General features: G+C 45.6%; 1 protein-coding gene across 1 annotated transcript in view; it reads left to right on the top strand.

Annotated features, from left to right (window-relative positions):
- Nucleotides 1-21,192, top strand: part of CTSW (cathepsin W) — a 184,859-nt gene that overhangs the window by 11,289 nt on the left and 152,378 nt on the right. The window contains exons 3-4 of the mRNA XM_077463350.1: nt 17,309-17,422; nt 18,816-18,955. Coding sequence (XP_077319476.1) covers nt 17,309-17,422; nt 18,816-18,955 — 254 coding nt within the window. The remainder of the gene's footprint in view (nt 1-17,308; nt 17,423-18,815; nt 18,956-21,192) is intronic.

Below are 21,192 nucleotides of genomic sequence, written 5' to 3'. Positions count from 1 at the left end.
CTGAACATTCAGTTTAAGATATTGTCCTGCTAGGAGTCAATTTGTTTATGCCACAGCTATGGCCTATATTAATCACCAAGGCGGCACAAGAAGTTGTGTGGCCCAGAGAAAGGTGAAGCTTATCCTTTCCTGGGAAGAAAACAATGTACTTTGCCTATCGGTAGTTTTCATTCTAGGAATAGAAAATTGGCAAGCAGATTACTTTAGTCGCCAGCAGTTTTTCCTGGGAGAATGATTCCTTTACCCCGATATCTACCTGTCAATATGTCAAGGATGGGGAATCTCAGACATAGATCTGTTTGCATCCAGGATCAACAAATAAGATTGACAACTTTGTGTCAAGAACAAAGGATCCGCTAGCATACGGAACGGATGCCTTGCTATTCCCGTGGAATCGGTTCTCACTGATTTGTGCATTCCCTTCTATTCAGCCTGCATCCGCAACTTCTTTGCAGGATCAAACAGGAAAGGGAAGTCAGTGAATCTTGTGGCCTCTAGCGGGGCCCAGCAATTCTTGGTATGCAGGGATCGTAAAAATTACAGTAGGGGACCCATGGACCCTACTGCCACGGCCAGACCTTCTTTCGTAAGGTCCGGTATTCCATCCTATTTTACAAATGCTAAATTTAACAATTTGGCTATTGAGGCCCACACTCACTGAAGAACCGTGGGCTGTCAGGTTTGGTCGTATTTTACCTTGGTTTATGCAGAGCCAGCCTCCATAGTTATATATTATGGAGTCTGGGAAACATATGTCTCCTGGTGTGAAACCAGAAGCTGCACCCCAGGAAATGAGTCTAGGTAGAGACCTTGATTTTTTCTGCACATGGGGTGAGAAATAGAGCTGGCCTTGAGTGCTTTCTAAGGACAGGTCTGGGCCTTATCTGTATTATTTCAATGACCACTTGCTTCACATTCCTTGGTCCATAACTTTATTCATGGGGTAACTTGGCTTAAATCTCCAGTTAAGTAACCCCTGAACCCTTGGGACTTGAATTTAGTTTTGTTGGCATTACAAAACAGCCTTTTTTTGGGCCGATACAAGATATTCCCTTGGTCCTTTTTTGACAAGGAAACTATTTTTTCTGGTAACCATAACTGCTGCAAGAAGGGTATCAGTATTGGCTGCTCTTTCTTGTAAAGAGCCATATTTTTTTTGTTCACAAGCATGAGGTAGTATTGCGTCCTCATCCTAACCTTTTACAAAAGGTAGTGTCAGCTTTTTATCTAAACCAGGATATTGTTCTACCGTCCTTTTTTCCAGAACCCTGTTCATTAAAAGGAAAATCACTACATTTTTTTGATGTGGTGAGAGCAGTCAATGTCTACTTAAAGGCGATTGCTCAGATTAAAAAAACTTATGTTTTTATTCATGTTGCCTGAAAGTCCTAAAGGAGGACAGGCAGCATCGAAATCTACTATTCCTAATAGATTCAACAAGTAATCGTTCAAGCTCATGGTTAAAGATTTGGATTCCACCCTTTCAAATCAAAACACACTCCTCTAGGCTGTTAGTGCTTCGCTTCCTGGGCAGTGCATTACCAAGCCTCCATGGCTCAAATCTGCAAGGCCGCAACTTGGTCTTCAGTCTATACATTTACCAGATTCTATCAAATAGATGTAGAAGGTCATGAGGATATCGCCTTTGGGCGCAGGGTACTGCAGGCTGCAGTATTAGTCCTCTAGTCTCTTATTGCCCTACTTTTTTTTGTGTCTCCCTCCTTTCAGTTGACATTGCTATGGGACATCCCACATTGTAACTACTATGGCTCTGTGTCCCATGATGTACGATAAGAAAATAGGATTTTTAAAACAGCTTACCTGTAAAATTATTTTCTTTGAAGTACATCAGGTCCCTCCCTTCTTTTTTGTATTGCTTTTCTACAAAACTGAAATACTCCCAGTAGTGGGAGGGGTTATATAGGGAGTGCACGTTTTTATCTTAGGGCGTGCCAGTGTTCATCACCTGAAGGTGGCCTATAACCCACATAGTAACTACTATGGTACTGTGTCCCATGTTGTACATCAAATAAAAGGATTTTACAGGTAAGCTGTTCTAAAAATCCTATTTTTCATACACAGATTTTGCTGAAAGGTTGACTGTTTTTCATATATTTTTTTTACTGATTCACTTGCTCCATCAGGAGATAGTTGTATCTACAGTATGTCACAAAAGTGAGTACATCCCTCACATTTTTGTAAATATTTTATTATATTCTTTCATGTGACAACACTGAATAAATTACACTTTGCTATAATGTAAAGTAGAGAGTGTAAAGCTTGTATAACAGTGTAAATTTGCTGTTTCCTCAAAATAACTCAACACACAGATAATATCTAAACTGCTGGCAGCAAAAGTGAGTACACCCCTAAGTGAAAATGTCAAAATTGGGCCCAATTAGCCATTTCCCTCCCCGGTGTCATGTGACTTGTTAAGCCGCGTACACACGGGCGGACTGTATGGCCTACTTAGTCCGTCATACAATCCGACAGGCAGTCCGTCCTACTTTCGAATGAACGGACTTGACCACACACGGATGCACAAACAGTCCGTCGAAAGCTTGCGCGATGACGTGTACAGCACGTACGACGGGACTAGAAATAGGAAGTCCAATACACAGCAATGCAACCTTTCGCCGTGTAAATCCTTTCTGAGCATGCACCATTCTTAGTCCGTCGAACTAGCCTACTCACTAGCGGATTGTCCGCTGAAACCAAAGTATGACGGACGGAAATTCCGAAATACTTAGTACGCCAGACTGCACGCTGAAAAAGTCAGCTGAAGCCCACACACGAGCGGACTGTCCGCTGAAATGTGTTTCGACGGACTAAGTAGGCCATACAGTCCGTCCGTGTGGACGCGGCCTTAGTGTTACAAGGTTTTAGGTGTGAATGGGGAGCAGATGTGTTAAATTTGGTGTTATTGCTCTAACTCTTGCATACTGGTCACTGGAAGTTCAACATGGCACCTCATGGCAAAGAACTCTCTGAGGACCTGAAAAAAAATAATTGTTTCTCTATATAAATGGCCTAGGCTATAAGAAGATTGCCAAGACCCTGAAACTGGGCTGCAGCATGGTGGCCAAGACCATACAGCGGTTTAACAGGACAGGTACCACTCAGAACAGGCCTCGCCATGGTCGACCAAAGAAGTTAAGTGCACATGCTCAGCATCATATCCAGAGGTTGTCTTTGGGAAGTAACGTATGTGTGCTGCCAGCATTGCTGCAGAGGTTGAAAGGATAGGGGGTCAGCCTGTCAGTTCTCAGACCATACGCCACACATTGCATCAAATTGGTCTGCATGGCTGTCGTCTCAGAAGGAAGCCTCTTCTAAAGATGATGCACAAGAAGGCTTGCAAACAGTTTGCTGAAGACAAGCAAACTAAAGACATGGATTGAAAAAATGTAAACTGCGCTAGGATAAATAGTGTAAAATTGACAAACTAACAAAAATAGGCAGCAGCAATAAATGTGATATGGCACCCAACAGTAATAAAGAATATACAAAGCCGCGCCAACCCTCCCCTACATATATAATATAAATTCAAATTAAAAAATAAAGACTAGTACAATTAAGCAAAAGACTTCAAAAAATGTGGAGATGACCAAAAAAGCCAAAAATGGCATAAAATAAAAATAAAGAGTCCAATTTAAGAAAAGTTCACAGGTGAATCCAAATAACGGACATAAGTGTTCTTAAATGACAGCACCACAGTGGTTCAACACTTTCCAAGGCGCGTGAGATACCCGTCACCATATGTTGAATGCGCTTACCAGAAAATATATGGAATGAAGCATATATAAATGATAAATGGATGACGTCCAGGTTAACCTTCCTCAGCTGGGTCAGCACTCCATCTCTTAGCGGTGTTTCCAAGATAATAATCTGTTCAGTGGTCTCGATATGAAGCACTCAGAGGCCTCTGGTAATGATGACAGGAGGCGTAAGGACACAGAGTGGCATGAGGGCCGGTATAACAGACAGTGCCAGCTGAGGTTTGCAGGAAACAGATGACCGTGGATCACCAGGCAGGAACTGGAACACGGTGAAGCTTGAACAGCAGGCAGGAGTGTAATTTAACGCTTTGCACAGCACTCCAAACGTTAAATTAACGTTAAATTACACTCCTGCCTGCTGTTCAAGCTTCACCGTGTTCCAGTTCCTGCCTGGTGATCCACGGTCATCTGTTTCCTGCAAACCTCAGCTGGCACTGTCTGTTATACCGGCCCTCATGCCACTCTGTGTCCTTACGCCTCCTGTCATCATTACCAGAGGCCTCTGAGTGCTTCATATCGAGACCACTGAACAGATTATTATCTTGGAAACACCGCTAAGAGATGGAGTGCTGACCCAGCTGAGGAAGGTTAACCTGGACGTCATCCATTTATCATTTATATATGCTTCATTCCATATATTTTCTGGTAAGCGCATTCAACATATGGTGACGGGTATCTCACGCGCCTTGGAAAGTGTTGAACCACTGTGGTGCTGTCATTTAAGAACACTTATGTCCGTTATTTGGATTCACCTGTGAACTTTTCTTAAATTGGACTCTTTATTTTTATTTTATGCCATTTTTGGCTTTTTTGGTCATCTCCACATTTTTTGAAGTCTTTTGCTTAATTGTACTAGTCTTTATTTTTTAATTTGAATTTATATTATATATGTAGGGGAGGGTTGGCGCGGCTTTGTATATTCTTTAAAGACATGGATTACTGGTAGTGATGGCTGAACAGTTCGCCCGGCGGTCATTTTGCGGCGAATTTCGGCTGTTCGCGATTCGCCCGATCGGCGGACTTCCGTGTTTTCTGTGTAAAAGAACTTTGACCTATGATGACACATCCATCATGGGGTACAGGACAGCCAATTGAGACATTACAGCACATGGACACTTGGACATTCCCCCTAACTTATAAATACACCCGATCCGGCGGCCATTTTACATTCTTTTGTATGTCACTATAGGGAGAGGTTTCTGTGTGGAGCAGGGAGAGATTGCAGTGACCCAAATCGCTAGCTATTCGGTACACAAAAATTATTTTCAGGACTGGTATAGGTGTTAGGTGTAGTTCAGGATATAGGTTTGAGGCAGTGCAGTGCTAGTGATTGTTGCAGCAGCCTGAGTGTCTTTTGTCAGTTTAGAGAAAGGGACAGGACGGTGTGTGCTGCAGGGAGAGTCAGTTTAATCATTAGCTGTTACTATCAGGTCCACAAAAGTGCTATTCCAGTAACCAGTTATTGTTCCAGCAGCCTCTGTTTTGTCAGTTTATATAGGGACAGGCAGGAAGCAGTGTGTGAGGCAGTGAGGGTCAGTTTAATCAGTAGCTGTTACTATATTAGGTCCACCATGCTTTTTTTCAGGACTGGTATCAGTCGTATGGTACTAGGCTTGTACACGTATAATATTCTTTCTTCCAAATATAGAAAGAATATTATACTTGACTGCTGCCCTTCTGCTGCAGTCTGCTAATCATTCACAACCTACTTGTTCCACAAAGGTCATTATAAGGACTGGTAATAACCTGGTGTAGGGTGCTATAGTACATAGGGTTGAGTGAGGTACAGTCTGCTATTCTATAAGGATTGGTATAGGTCCACAATACATAGGGTTGAGGTGCACTACTGCTGACCGCTGCCCTATACTGCAGCAGTCCTTCATCGGTATAGGGACTGACGTACAGTCTGCTAATCAGTCACAACCTACTTGTTCCACAAAGGTCCTTATAAGGACTGGTAACTTGGTCTGTCTAGGGTGCTACAGTACATAGGGTTGAGTGAGGTACAGTCTGCCATTCTATAAGGACTGGTATAGGTCCACAATACATAGGGTTGAGGTGCACTACTGCTGACCGCTGCCCTAAACTGCAGCAGTCCTTCATCAGTATAGGGACTGATGTACAGTCTGCTAATCAGTCACAACCTACTTGTTCCACAAAGGTCCTTATAAGGACTGGTAAGGTATAGTGTACTACAGTACATAGGGTTGAGTGAGGTACAGTCTGCCATTCTATAAGGACTGGTATAGGTCCACAATACATAGGGTTGAGGTGCACTACTGCTGACCGCTGCCCTATACTGCAGCAGTCCTTCATCAGTATAGGGACTGACGTACAGTCTGCTAATCAGTCACAACCTACTTGTTCCACAAAGGTCCTTATAAGGACTGGTAAGGTATAGGGTACTACAGTACATAGGGTTGAGTGAGGTACAGTCTGCCATTCTATAAGGACTGGTATAGGTCCACAATACATAGGGTTGAGGTGCACTACTGCTGACCGCTGCCCTATACTGCAGCAGTCCTTCACCAGTATAGGGACTGACGTACAGTCTGCTAATCAGTCACAACCTACTTGTTCCACAAAGGTCCTTATAAGGACTGGTAAGGTATAGGGTACTACAGTACATAGGGTTGAGTGAGGTACAGTCTGCCATTCTATAAGGACTGGTATAGGTCCACAATACATAGGGTTGAGGTGCACTACTGCTGACCGCTGCCCTATACTGCAGCAGTCCTTCATCAGTATAGGGACTGACGTACAGTCTGCTAATCAGTCACAACCTACTTGTTCCAGAAAGGTCCTTATAAGGACTGGTAAGGTATAGGGTACTACAGTACATAGGGTTGAGTGAGGTACAGTCTGCCATTCTATAAGGACTGGTATAGGTCCACAATACATAGGGTTGAGGTGCACTACTGCTGACCGCTGCCCTATACTGCAGCAGTCCTTCATCAGTATAGGGACTGACGTACAGTCTGCTAATCAGTCACAACCTACTTGTTCCACAAAGGTCCTTATAAGGACTGGTAAGGTATAGGGTACTACAGTACATAGGGTTGAGTGAGGTACAGTCTGCCATTCTATAAGGACTGGTATAGGTCCACAATACATAGGGTTGAGGTGCACTACTGCTGACCGCTGCCCTATACTGCAGCAGTCCTTCACCAGTATAGGGACTGACGTACAGTCTGCTAATCAGTCACAACCTACTTGTTCCACAAAGGTCCTTATAAGGACTGGTAAGGTATAGGGTACTACAGTACATAGGGTTGAGTGAGGTACAGTCTGCCATTCTATAAGGACTGGTATAGGTCCACAATACATAGGGTTGAGGTGCACTACTGCTGACCGCTGCCCTATACTGCAGCAGTCCTTCATCAGTATAGGGACTGACGTACAGTCTGCTAATCAGTCACAACCTACTTGTTCCAGAAAGGTCCTTATAAGGACTGGTAAGGTATAGGGTACTACAGTACATAGGGTTGAGTGAGGTACAGTCTGCCATTCTATAAGGACTGGTATAGGTCCACAATACATAGGGTTGAGGTGCACTACTGCTGACCGCTGCCCTATACTGCAGCAGTCCTTCATCAGGATAGGGACTGACGTACAGTCTGCTAATCAGTCACAACCTACTTGTTCCACAAAGGTCCTTATAAGGACTGGTAACTTGGTCTGTCTAGGGTGCTACAGTACATAGGGTTGAGTGAGGTACAGTCTGCCATTCTATAAGGACTGGTATAGATCCACAATACATAGGGTTGAGGTGCACTACTGCTGACCGCTGACCCTATACTGCAGCAGTCCTTCATCGGTATAGGGACTGAGAGTTTTGTCACAGGGCCATTTAAAAAATGACAGGCAGAGGAAGAGGCAGGCCCTTCCGCAGGGGTGGTAGGGGTAGGGCAGGAGCAACAGGCTTGAGCCAAAGTGGGAAGTTGCAGAAGGTGCGTTCAATTACTTTAAAGGACGCACCAGACTTGGTTGAGTGGCTCAATCAGCCTTACTCTTCTGCACCCTCCTCATCCTCTCGATCTGCACCCTCTTCTTCACTCTGTGCTATGTGCACCCCCAAAGACACTACCACCAACAACACCACCACCACATACCTTCCGCTTGAGTCACAGGAATTATTTTCCGATCCATATCAAGACATTTCTGATGCGCAGCCACTCTTGGTATTGGATCAGGAAGAGGAGGTAGCAACAACCGCCACTCAGCAGTCTGACGACAGTACCCAGATCAGCCCAAGGAGGAGGTTGGTCCCCGGTGTTGCTGCCTACTCCGAGATCTCTACTTATAGCGGTGGGGAAGGTGACGTCGATGATGACGTGTCTAGTGATGTCACGTGGGTGCCCACAAGAGAGGAAGAGGAGGGGAGTTCAGAGGGAGATATGGACCAGCAGATAGGGAGGAGAAGCAGGAATAACTTACATTGCACAGGAGGGACAAAGCAGACTGCAAATGTATCAGGAGCGAGTCATCGACCATGTACGGTCACATCTGGCGCTCCCTGGACACCGGCACATGGCTCCGCAGTGTGGGCTTTTTTTAACGTGTCCGCTGCTGACAATAGCGTTGCCATCTGCAATCTTTGCAGTCAACGCATTAGTCGCGGTAAGCCCAACACTCACCTAGGGACGACCGCCTTAAGAAGGCACATGAGCAGCCATCACCAAGCCCAGTGGGAGCAACGGAACACACAAAGCCACACTCCAGGCTCTCACCATCCAGCCTCGTTTTCTACTTCTCTGTCACGACCGTCCTGGCATTCCGATCGCTCATGGGAGATCTGCCCGCAGAGGCCTGTTGTTGAGAACCCGTCGTTTCCCTTTAGCGCGTGTTAACGCGAACGGACGCACGCGGGTGCGCTCTGGCACGATCGGGCGCACGCGGGTGCGCGATGTGGCGAACGAGCGCACGCGGGTGCGCGGGGTCACGAACGGGCGCACGGCCACTCGCGGGGGCACGCAGACTCGTCGTGCGACCGCTTTGGCGCCCTAAAGGTTTCTTAAGGACTCTGCCTCCGTTTCCCTCTTGCTGTCCAGTCTACAGCGTGTTCGGAGATTCTGTTACCTGTTACCTGTTGCCTAGATTCCTGTGACCCGGCTTGTTCTTGACCACGTTTGTTTGCTGCCTGCCACCGACTACCTGCCTGTCTGACCACGTCTCTGCCTCTACCCTTGTACCGTTGTTGCCCGCCTGCTGCCGACCCGGCCTGTACCCGACTCTGCTGTTACCCACCGATCCGTTCGGATCTGCCAGTGCCTGCTGCCTCTGCTGACGGCCTCCTGCTGTTCCTGCCTTGATCTGCCAGTGCCTGCTGTCTCCGCTGACGATCGTCTGCCTTGCCAGTCCTCCTGCCTGTGCCTGCTGTCACCTGCCGACTGCTGTCTGTGTTGCTGTTGGTTATCCGGAGCTACTTCACTTGCCAGGCACTTGTGCCCCCTGAACTTTTGAATCTCTGTTACCACCTCCAGGGGTTCTCGAGCCAGGGGCTACGAGAGGCCGCTCCCTGCATTCCGGGCTCGCCTACCAGGTACGTGACATTCTCCTTCTCCTCTCTCCTCACAATTGTCCTCCACTCCACCTTCCATCACGCCAAGCTCACGTTTTTCTGCAAAAAGGCAGGCTTCCGTGGGCCTAATGTTCGAGCGTAAAAAAAATGATGATGCCGGATAACCCTCTTGCCCAACGGTTGACTTGTCAGAACTCATAGCCCGCCAACTACTGCCATATAAACTGGTGGACTCGGAGGCCTTTCGCAAATTTGTGGCCATTGGAACACCACAATGGAAGGTCCCAGGAAGGAAGTATTTCTCACAGAAGGGCATCCCAGAGCTATATGTCCATGTTTAGCGGCAAGTGAATGTATCTCTGGCACACAGTGTCGGTGCCAAGATACATCTGACCACAGACACGTGGTCTAGCAAACACGGGCAGGGAAGGTATATCACTTTTACTGCCCACTGGGTGAACCTTCTGACTGCCGTCAAGCATGTAACCCGTGGCACCCATGTAGATTTGGTTTTACCGCCACGGATTGCATGCAGGCCTGATTCTTCTTCTCCTCCTCCTCCTACTCCATCCTCCTCCCTCTCCTCCTCGGCTGACTCCTCCTTTTCCGTTGCTAGCGTCTCTTCCGCTGCGCCGCCCAAGCTCCCCAGAACCTATTCGACATGCCAGGTGAGACGTTGCCATGCCGTGCTGCGTCTGTTGTGCCTGGAAGCCAAGAGCCACACTAGCCTGGCACTCCTTTCAGCTTTGCGTTCACAGGCATATCAGTGGCTAACACCGCTCAATTTGACAGTTGGTAAAGTGGTGTGTGACAACAGTGCCAATCTGCTTAGCGCATTGAAACAGGGCAAAATCACGCACGTGCCATGCATGGCACACGTCTTAAACTTGGGCGTGCAGCGATTCCTTGTCAAATACCCTGGGGTCCAGGACATCTTGCGGCAGGCAAGGAAAATCTCGGCCCATTTCAGAAGATCTTACACGGCCATGGCTCGCCTTGCTGACATTCAGCGGCGACACAATCTGCCGGTCAGACGTCTTATTTGCGATTGCCCGACGCAATGGAACTCATGAGGCGGATGAGGAGGACCAAGAAGAGCATGCTTTAAACCTTTCTGGGATCCCTGTTGTGCGTGGATGGGGAGAGGAGAATGAAGAGGATGACATTATCCTGGATGATGAGCAGGAGCCAGGCCACCACACCGCTTCCACTTTAGTGCAAATGGGGGCCTTCATGCTCCAGTGTTTTAATAGGGACCCCCGTATAAAAAGCATAAGGGTCAAGGACCAGTACTGGGTGGCAACGTACTGTGAGGGGTTAGCTCGGCAGCGGGTGTGTGTGACCCCCTGGATGGGTTCACAACACAAAATCAGGCACAGCAGACAGCGTTGTAGGTGCAAAAAAACAAAAGATGCGGTTTATTTATGCTACATGCAGTGAAACATATAACAGCCAAACAAAAATAAAACATGAAAATAAATCCTGGTCAGCTTGACCTCTAATTACACACTTAGATTCCCTATCTAACAACTGAGTGCAGCCTTGTGCTGCACCAGTCCCTGTCTCTGTTGTAGAGGTTTGCCACACAGGCGTTAACTCACTGCACAGAACAGGTATCACACTCCCCAGTCTATACACACAAAACTGGTTCCAGGATGGAGCATCTCCCTAAGCATGCTGGGGTTTTTTGTAGAGGTCTTAATGAGCCCACTTACTTCAGCTGGGCTCATTAACTCTTCCCCTCTAGTTGTACAAGTCTGCATAAAGCCTGAATCTAGGGCACACATATTTCCCATCCTGGATACAACCAGGTGACTTTACCTGCGTGCTGCCACAGTACTTAGACCCCCGGTACAAACACAAAATGGCGGAAATGTTACCGCTGTCACAGAGGGCTGGCAGAATGCAGCACTTTCAGACCTTGCTTCGAGAAATGCTGCATTCTGCCTTTGCATGCGCTGGCAGAGGAGCAATTCCCACTCCCAGAGAAGGAGTTGCGGGTACCAATCCAACAGCACCTGCAAGAAGAGGCCAGTTTGAAGATGTGTTGGTGACTTCGGACATGAGGTCATTCTTTCAGCCGACCCATCGACAGGTGTCATCCGGATCCAGCATCAGGGAATGCCTAGACCATCAGGTGTCCGACTACATTGGGTTAACGGCCGATGTGGACGCTCTGAGGAGTGATGAACCCCTGGACTACTGGGTGGGCAGGCTTGACCTCTGGCCAGAGTTTGCCCAATTTGCAATCGAACTGTTGGCTTGCCCCTCATCCAGTGTCCTGTCCGAAAGGACGTTCAGCGCAGCAGGGGGGATCGTGACCGATAAGCGTACTCGCCTAGCTCACAACAGTACCTACCTCACATTTCTAAAAATGAATGAGGCATGGATCTCGGAGGAATTCAACACATGTGACCAGTAGACCATGTATATGTCTATAAACAATTTTTTTAAACGAGCACAAAGACCTTCTTTCTTCATTTGGCTCACTTCCTTGTCCAAAAAAAGCACACCGTACTATATGCCCGTACCCTCCTCTTTGAAGAGGTTGAGTGGTGTCATATTTCTACTGGGGCTGCTTATTACTAGGGGCTGCTGTGCATATTATGAGGGGCTCCCACCATCCCTGTGCTATGCTGACTTCCTCCTGGGGCTGCTTATTATGAGGGGCTCCCACCATCCCTGTGCTATGCTGACATCCTCCTGGGGCTGCTTATTATGAGGGGCTCCCACCATCCCTGTGCTATGCTGACATCCTCCTGGGGCTGCTTATTATGAGGGGCTCCCACCATCCCTGTGCTGTGCTGACTTCCTCCTGGGGCTGCTTATTATGAGGGGCTCCCACCATCCCTGTGCTATGCTCATTATGGGGGGCTCCCACCATCCCTGTGCTGTGCATATTTTGAGGTGCTCCCACCATCCCTGTGCTATGCTCATTATGAGGGGCTCCCACCATCCCTGTGCTATGCTGACTTCCTCCTGGGGCTGCTTACGGTGCAGGTGTCAGTGCTGTATATCACGGTGCTGATGTCAGTAGTCTCTATGACGGTGCTGCTGTCAGTGCTGTATATCACGGTGCTGGTGTTAGTGCTTTATGTCACGCTGCTGATGTCAGTGCTCTCTATCACGGTGCTGGTGTCAGATGACTCTATCACGGTGCAGGTGTCATTGCTGTATGTCCCGCTGCTGATGTCAGTGCTCTCTATCACGGTGCTGTTGTCAGATCACTCTCTCATGGTGCAGGTGTCATTGCTGTATATCACGCTGCTGATGTCAGTGCTCTCTATCACGGTGCTGCTGTCAGTGCTGTATATCACGGTGCTGGTGTTAGTGCTTTATGTCACGCTGCTGATGTCAGTGCTCTCTATCACGGGGCTGTTGTCAGATCACTCTATCAAGGTGCATGTGTCATTGCTGTATGTCACACTGCTGATGTCAGTGCTCTCTATCACGGTGCTTGTGTCAGATGACTCTATCACGGTGCAGGTGTCATTGCTGTATGTCACGCTGCTGGTGATCATCTCCTGCACCCTCTTCTTTGCTTACCCTGGTCCCTGACCTTCCCTCTCCTCCATTGCCTTCATGCGCTCTACAGTCCTGAATTGTCACAACAATTTCCCATATAAAAAAAGAATGCTTGTAGTTGTCGATCCCAGATTCATTGAAGTCAATGGGGCCCGTCGCGAACGTTCCGGTTCACGAACTATCGGCCGCGTTAGCGGTCCGCGTTCGCGAAACGTCCCGTCGGAAGTTTGTCCATCACTAATTACTGGAACCAGGTCCTGTCTTCTGATGAGACGAAAATAAACTTATTTGGTTCAGATGGTGTCAAGCCTGTGTGGAGGCAACTAGGTGAGGAGTACAAAGACAAGCGTGTCTTGCCTACAGTCAAGCATGGTGGTGGGAGTGTCTTGGTCTGGTGCTGCATGAGTGCTGCCGGCATTGGCGAGCTACAGTTCATTGAGGGAACCATGAATGCAAACATGTACTGTGATATACTGAAGCAGAGCACGATGCCCTCCCTTCGGAGACTGGCCTGCAGGGCAGCATTCCAACAACATATAACAATAACAACCCCAAACACACCCCCAAGGCGACCACTGACTTGGTAAAGAAGCTGAGGGTAAAGGTGATGGACTGGCCAAGCATGTCTCCAGACCTAAACCTTATTGAGCATCTGTGGGGCATCCTCAAATGGAAGTTGGAAGAGCGTAAGGTCTCTAACATCCACCATGTCCACAATGTCGTCATGGAAGAGTGGAAAATGACTCCAGTGGCAACCTGTGAAGTCCTGGTGAACTCCATGCCCAAGAGGGTTAAGGCAGTGCTAGAAAATAATGGTGGCCACACAAAATATTGACACTTTGGGCCCAATTTGGACATTTTCACTTAGGGGTGTACTCACTTTTGTTGCCAGTGGTTTAGACATTCATGGCTGTGTGTTGAGTCATTTTTAGAGGACAGCAAATTGACACTGTTATACAAGCTGTACACTCACTACTTTCTCAGAAACTTCCCCCATGCCCAACAGGGGGTGACTCCTTGTAAGCTGTGCGGGGGCCGGGGGGGGGGGACTTTTGCCTCTGTTGAGAGCATGGGAATTCTTCGGGAGAATGGGATCTTCTGGGCTGGAGATGCTTTTAGAAGAATAGCAATTCATCTAATTGGGAATGTAGTTTTCTCATCAAGAATTGAATAATTCTGAAGAAGACCTTTACATATATAGGTCGAAACGTGTAGGGATATCATGGAAAACGCTCTTAAAATGTGTTTGTTTCCACACATAGAATGAGTGCATACGTGTTTTTTTTCCTAATGTTGAAGAGATATGTGTTTTTATTTTAAGACCAGAATTGCTTTTTATTTTTTCATGAAAGTCAAAGTTTATTTGCGAAATAAAATGCATAACAACATGGAAAGTAATCCAAAAACATACAGACAATGCAGAGAGGCAAATAGTCAGAAAATATAATAAAAAGGAAAGAACATTGTCCTCTTATAACAAAAGGTGGCATATAATTATCATATAAGCGAGTGCCCCCTAGACCAAACTGAATTTCTGAAGCCTATTAAATGTATATCAGGGTCTACCACCTAAATGTTGAAATTTTCCATTCGTTGCATTAAGAGAAAAGAGAAAATAAAGTTTAGATAGAAAGATAGGGAAAAGGGGAAGAGTGGGGAGAAGAGTAGCGGTGTAATATCTCCATAGGAGTATGAAAAGAATTCTGGGCGAGTGTTCTGGATTTCTAAAAGGTCTACTACCTTGGGTCCGAGTCTGCTAGCTCCAGTGTATGTCTGGCGCCTCTGAGGCAAACCGTTGGGTTCAAGTTTGTTTCAGCAGGTCCGTATATGCCTGAGAGTGTCTGTAGGCAAACCAGGGAGACCAGGTCTTGTGGTAGCGTTCCACCAGCTCGTTAGATTGAGCCACTGTATCTTCCATCTCACAGATGAAAGAGACTTTATGTAACCAGTCCCTCATTGTGGGAGTATTTTTCGATTTCCAGAAGAGCGGGATAAGTGAATTGGCAGCATTTATCATATGTCTTGAGAGCTAGTTTTTGTACATCTTAAAAGAAAAGTTTGAGATGTGTAGCAGGCAGCAAGCTGCGTCTAACCTAAGCCTGGTATCTGTGATTTGGGTGAACGTCTCTGTTACCTTGGACCAGAATGGCGCCAACATTTCGCATTGCCACCAAATGTGGAGCAAAGTACCTCTTTCAGTGTCACATCTCCAACATTTGTCAGACGTTTGTGGGTACCACTTGTGAATTTTCTCGGGGGTTGCATGCCAATGTATCAGTACCTTGTAAGCAGTTTCCTGCATTCTTGTGCTAAGGGAGCACTTATGGGACAGGATGCAGGCCTTTTCCTACTGGTTGTCCATTATCGGGACTCCCAATTCTTCTGTCCATCTCTCTCTGAGTCTGCAGCTGCCCTGCGACCGTAGGTTTTGTACCCATGTGTATGAGGCAGATGTGGTTTTCAGGGTTAATTTTCCCTTCAAGCAGACCGATTCAAGCTCAGTGAGTTCTCTCGTGAAGTGGGCCAGACGAGAAGCATTGTTAACAAAGCTTCATATCTGAAAGTATGACCATAGGGACATATGTGGCGTTTTGTTGTCCGTTTTAAGTTGGGCAAAGTCTTTCATCGTATTGTTGGCAAAGCAATGTGACACCAGGAGGGGCTTCCCTGGGTCTGTTGGTTTTATCAGATTATTCTTTATACCTGGTGAGAAGTCTGGGTTATCCTGCAAAGGGGTGAGAGGGCAGGGGGGTGGAAAATTTGGAGTGTTTGGCAAGTGTGTGGAATATATCAAGGGTGGTGCCTATAAGCGGATATGTTTTTATAGATGAGGGGTATTTCGTTTTAGGTATCCAGGGTGAGAATCGGAGGGGGACTGTGCTCGTCTCATTTTCTATGGAGACCCAATCTTTGAGTTTGTGGTGGCAGTGCCAGTCAATGATACGGGCTTTGTATGCTGCGTAATAGTAAGTCTTGAAGTCAGGGACGCCCATACCCCCTTTGTCTTTAGGTCTGGTCAGAATGGGGATGATTTCAAACGTGGTGGTTTGTGTGCCCAGATGAATTTCATCTGGAGTGAATGCAGAGTTTTAAAGAAACTCTTAGGTATTTTGATAGGTAGAGTGCGGAGTAGATAAATAATTTTTGGCAGGATAGTCATCTTGTAGATGGCTGCCCTACCAAACCACGAGAAATGTCTAGGGTGCCAGCCTTGTAGATCTTCTTCTATGGCTTTGAGGAGAGGGGGGGAGTTTCGGTCAAATATCGAGGAGAGTCGAGGGGTCAACCAAGTTCCTAAGTATGAGTTAGGGGCTGTTATTCTGGACCTTGGTCAGTCTGTCTGTGTTAAGTGTAACATTAATGGCCTCAGATTTAGAGTAATTTATTTTGAGGTTGGAAATGTATCCATAGGTGGAGAACTCTTTCATGTGGGAGGGGATGGAGACATGCGGATCTGTCAAAAAAACAAAAGGTCATCGGCATAAGCTGCAACCTTGTAAACCAGATCATTGATCTGGAAACCCTTAATAGATTCATTTGCAAGAATGTGCCTGATAAATGGTTCCAGCGAAATGATAAAGATTAGTGGGGACAAGGGGCAGCCCTGTCTCGTCCCATTCCCTATATGGACTTTATTAGAGAGTGTGCCATTTATCTTAAGCCTGGCAGAGGGATTTTGGTAAAGAGCTGAAATCCAGGCCAGCATGTGGGGGCCCAAACCCGCATATCTACACGTCTCCAACATGTAATCCCAAGCTACTCGATCGAAGGCCTTCTCTGCATCCATCGACAGGAGGAAGCCCTCGATCTTTCACTGGCGGGCTGAATGTATTAGGTTCAAAGATTTTGTCACATTGTCTTTGGCCTCCCTCCCAGGCATTAAAACCTGCCTAGTCAGGACTTATCAAATCTTGGGTCTCAGTCTATTAGCTATGATTTTGGCCATAAGCTTGACATCTATGTTCAGCAAAGAGATTGGCCTGTTAGAACTCCTTTGTAATAATGCATTATACCTCCTTTTTGATACTACAACTTTAATAAAGAAATAATATTTTTTTAAGCCATTGTCATTTGTCCAAACATCCTCTTGCTGCTAAAAAAAAAAAAACCCTTGAGGGAATTTCCATTCAATACACTCACTACTTTACATTGTAGCAAAGTGTCATTTCTTCAGTGTTGTCACATGAAAATATATAATAAAATATTTACAAAAATGTGAGGGGTGTACTTACTTTTGTGAGACATTGTATTTCCAGTTTACAGAAAGAAATACACAATAGTATCACTCTTATTCTTGTATGCCATCAGGTCATAAATAAAATCTGTGTCCCAGATCCTGAATGCATTGCTAACAATGTAAAATATCTCCTTTTACGTAGTATTTCATTTTGTGTCAATACAATAGCCTGTGTTATCCATAGTATGTTTGAGTATGTGTAACTACCTCCTAACCAGCTACAGCTTGTGATTTTCTTTATCACAGAATTCTTGTACCGCCTATCTGTATTTTCCAAGAACATGGAGGTGGCAGCTCGTTTACAGAGAGATGAGATGGGAACAGCAGAGTATGGTGTGACCAAATTTAGTGATCTCACAGGTAAGCATGCAAGTACTATCCACTGCATAGGGATAAATGCTCAATAAATTCAGGATGCTGTACTATAATTTCCCTCTCCTCCCCTAGACACTTTTCTTGTAAAGAACACTAAGAGCATATAGACATTTCCACCAGCAAACCTTTCTTGTAGAATAATGGTCTTTTTGTTTCAGTATCAGTGACATCATCAACTAACAGTTCAGGACTGTAAAGGGCTCCTTATATTGCTGTGCCTTAAGAAAGGGGCAGAAACATGGTTAGTGATATTCTCACTGACGTATAAAAAAAAGACTATTGTTTTGTGGTGGAAATGTCTATATGCCCTGGGTGCTCTTTCACACTGGTGGCGGTATGCCTTCTGAAAAGTGATCTGGGGTGGATTGCTTTTACTATCATAATTCACCAGTGTAATATTTAATGTGTATAGGATATAAATATTTACTGCACGAAAATGTATTTCATTTGATGGTTTCCTGTTAATTCTATTTTTTAGTACATTTTGTTGTGACTATGCTAATGGTTTCCGTATGTTTCTTAAATAGTCTGTGTGGAACAGTGCGTGGGGGAAGGTTTACCACATAAGTGAAAATGTTTTTAAGTTGTGGTAGCTCCACTGATAGCTGCATTCATATACAGTTATTATCGGTATCAGTTACCTTAACCACTTCAGCCCCGGAGGATTTTACCCCCTTCCTTACCAGAGCACTTTATGTGATTTGGCACTGCATCACTATAACTGACAATTGCTTTAGCCTTCTCTACTCTATCCAAAATGAAATATAATGTTTTGGCTGAATTTGTAAATCTTATATAGGATAGCTAGTAACAAACTATTCTGTATTCATATTGATAAATTACTCTTGACATCATAGTCTTTTGTTCATTGCATTTCTCAACACCTAACTAGTAGCTAAGGCCCCATTCACACCTGTGCATAGCGTTTTCAGGCAGAAAATTATGTGATTTTATGGCTTTTTTGTGGCGTTTTTTACCGTGATTTGCTGCAATTTTGTGCAGGGCAAAAGGTCACCAATGTAAAAAGAAGAAAAATGCACAAATCTGCCCAATTTGAGTGACAAAAAAGGGTCCAGAACTTGTTTGAGCTTCAGGTGTTCGGCTTCAGGCAACTTGGAGTGGAGATGTGAACCATCTCCATTGAGAATAATAGATTTTTTTCCCCTCCAGTGTTTTGTAGATTCAAGGCTTCAAGCTACAAAACACTCAGGTGTGAATGGGGCCTTAGTATTATACTGTTTTATCCATCAGTTAAATCAGAATGTTGTAAGAAAGTGATACCATTTATTGCCTTGCTCAGTGCAGAGCTCAGTTAAGACTTTCTTTAAGTTCCATACATTCTGCAGGAAACTGATTGTAATGTGTCATTTTTCTATAGCTGAAGAATTTAGGAGTTACGGAATAAAATCCAGTATTGGTATGGATTTATCCAATCTAAAGCGAGCAGCAATGTCAGCTACATTTCCAAGCAGTCATGATTGGAGGAAAATGGGAGTTATTTCAGAAGTGAAAGATCAGGTAAGAATTTTTTAAGAAAATGGAATAAAACATACTTTACTAATGCTGTTAAAGCCCAACTTTTGCCCACACTCTTTTCTACAGTGAGGACATTTGTTAGGCCTTGCCTGGAATAGGCTCTGAGAAAGGACCGGAGACATCTCCATCCCACGTTCTCTGCTGGAATTTATCAGGCGTCAAACTAAAAGATTTTCAATATGAACAACAAAATAGATTTCACGTGAGGGGCGGGATCTGGGGGCCACCTTGTTAAATGAGGCTTCCAGATTCCAATAAGCCCCCCACCCGCAGATCCCCACAATCACAGGGCTTGCTCACCCCCCCCCCCCCTTTCTTAGCCTGCCAGGCTGCTTGCTCAGATAAGTCTGGTATGGATTTTAGGGGGGACCCCATGCCAATTTTTTTTTAAAAATTGCTGGGGATTTCCCCTTAAAATATATACCAGACGCAAGGGACCTGGTATGAACTGGGGGGACGGGGACCCGTGCCGTTATTTTTTTTCTTAATTCTGTCATAGGGTTCCCCTTAACCACTTCAATACACTGTATTATATACTGTACACTGACTGCACTGCATATATATATATATATATATATATATATATATATATATATACAGTATCTCACAAAAGTGAGTACACCCCTCACATTTTTGTAAATATTTTATTATATCTTTTCATGTGACAACACTGAAGTAATGACACTTTTCTACCATGTAAAGTAGTGAGTGTACAGCTTGTATACCAGTGTAAATTTGCTGTCCTCTCAAAATAACTCAACACACAGCCATTAATGCCTAATCCCCGTGACGTATGGGTGACCCCGTCCCCCTCTGATGTAACGGAAACCTGCCTGTGTTACATCAGAGGGGTGCGGGTCACCCCTACGTCACAGGGAACCCCGGGTTTCCCCTTGCGTCAGAGGGGGGCGGGGTCAGGTGACGGGTGGCCCCGCCCTCCGTATATAAGAAACGTCAGCCGCCGGAATCCTTGCAGTGTCTCCTCCACGGAGACAGAAGAAGGACGGAGGATTCGCTGCGCTGGATGACATGAGACATCGCTGGAGAGATGACCGTCCGTCGCTGGATAGCAAGAGTGGATTACCGCCGCTGGAATCTTTTTTTTATTTTTTTATTTTTAATAAAGGAATTTTTCAAAAGTGTGTTTGTTTTATTTAACCATTTTTTACACTTTCTTTGTGAAATGGTAGGGGTACAAAGTACCCCCTTACCATTTCAAACAGGGGGGGGGCCTGGGATCTGGGGGTCCCCTTGTTAAAGGGGGCTTCCAGATTCTGATAAGCCCCCCGCCCGCAGACCTCCACAACCACCGGCCAGGGTTGTGGGGATGAGGCCCTTGTCCTCCTCAACATGGGGACAAGGTGCTTTGAGGGGTCACGGACCCCCAAAGCATCCTCCCAATGTTGAGGGCATGTGGCCTGGTACGGTTCAGGAGGGAGGGGGGCCGCTCTCTCGTCCCCCCCTCTTTTCCTGCGGCCTGCCAGGTTGCGTGCTCGGATAAAGGGTCTGGTATGGATTTTTAGGGGGAACCCCACATCAATTTTTTTTAAAATTTGATGCGGGGTTCCCCTTAATATCCATACCAGACCTGAAGGGTCTGGTTATGGATATTTAGGGGGAACCCCACGTCAATTTTTTTCTTAAATTTGAGGCAGGGTTCCCCTTAATATCCATAGCAGACCTGAAGGGCCTGGTAATTGAATTTGGGGGACCCCCACGCTTTTTTATTTATTTATTTATTTATTTTTTTATCAATGACTTTCAATGAGTGTTCTCTGTATTACGGAGCCGACAATTCATAATAGCTGCGAGTGATTTCAAAGGACTTTTTTTCCTGCATAAATGACACTTTGTGCAGGGACAATTCTAAGCACGGGAAACATGCGCCCCTTAACAGGCATACTATAGACAACCCCCCCCCCCTACGAAATTTAAAGGAATATTACACTTTTATTGTTTCACTTTAATCATTATTAAAATCACTGCTCCCGAAAAAATGGCCGTTTTTAAAACTTTTTTTTGCATTGATACATGTCCCCTGGGGCAGGACCCGGGTCCCCAAACACTTTTTAGGACATTAACTTGCAGAATCTTTTCTCTCTGTCAAATCTTTTTTCTCTGTCGAATATTTTCTCTATATAATCTTGGACTAATAGAGGTAAGGTTAGGCACATTTGACCACAGGTTCTGTAGACAGATTGTTGTCAGAGTCATGTCGA

Source organism: Lithobates pipiens, unplaced genomic scaffold (assembly GCF_037356315.1).
Source record: "Lithobates pipiens isolate NorthernLeopardFrog02 unplaced genomic scaffold, aLitPip1_a1.2 Scaffold_10, whole genome shotgun sequence".
Classification (NCBI taxonomy): Eukaryota; Metazoa; Chordata; class Amphibia; order Anura; family Ranidae; genus Lithobates; species Lithobates pipiens.
The sequence above is the reverse complement of the archived record's forward strand: the minus strand, read 5'-3'. Positions and strand labels throughout refer to the sequence as shown.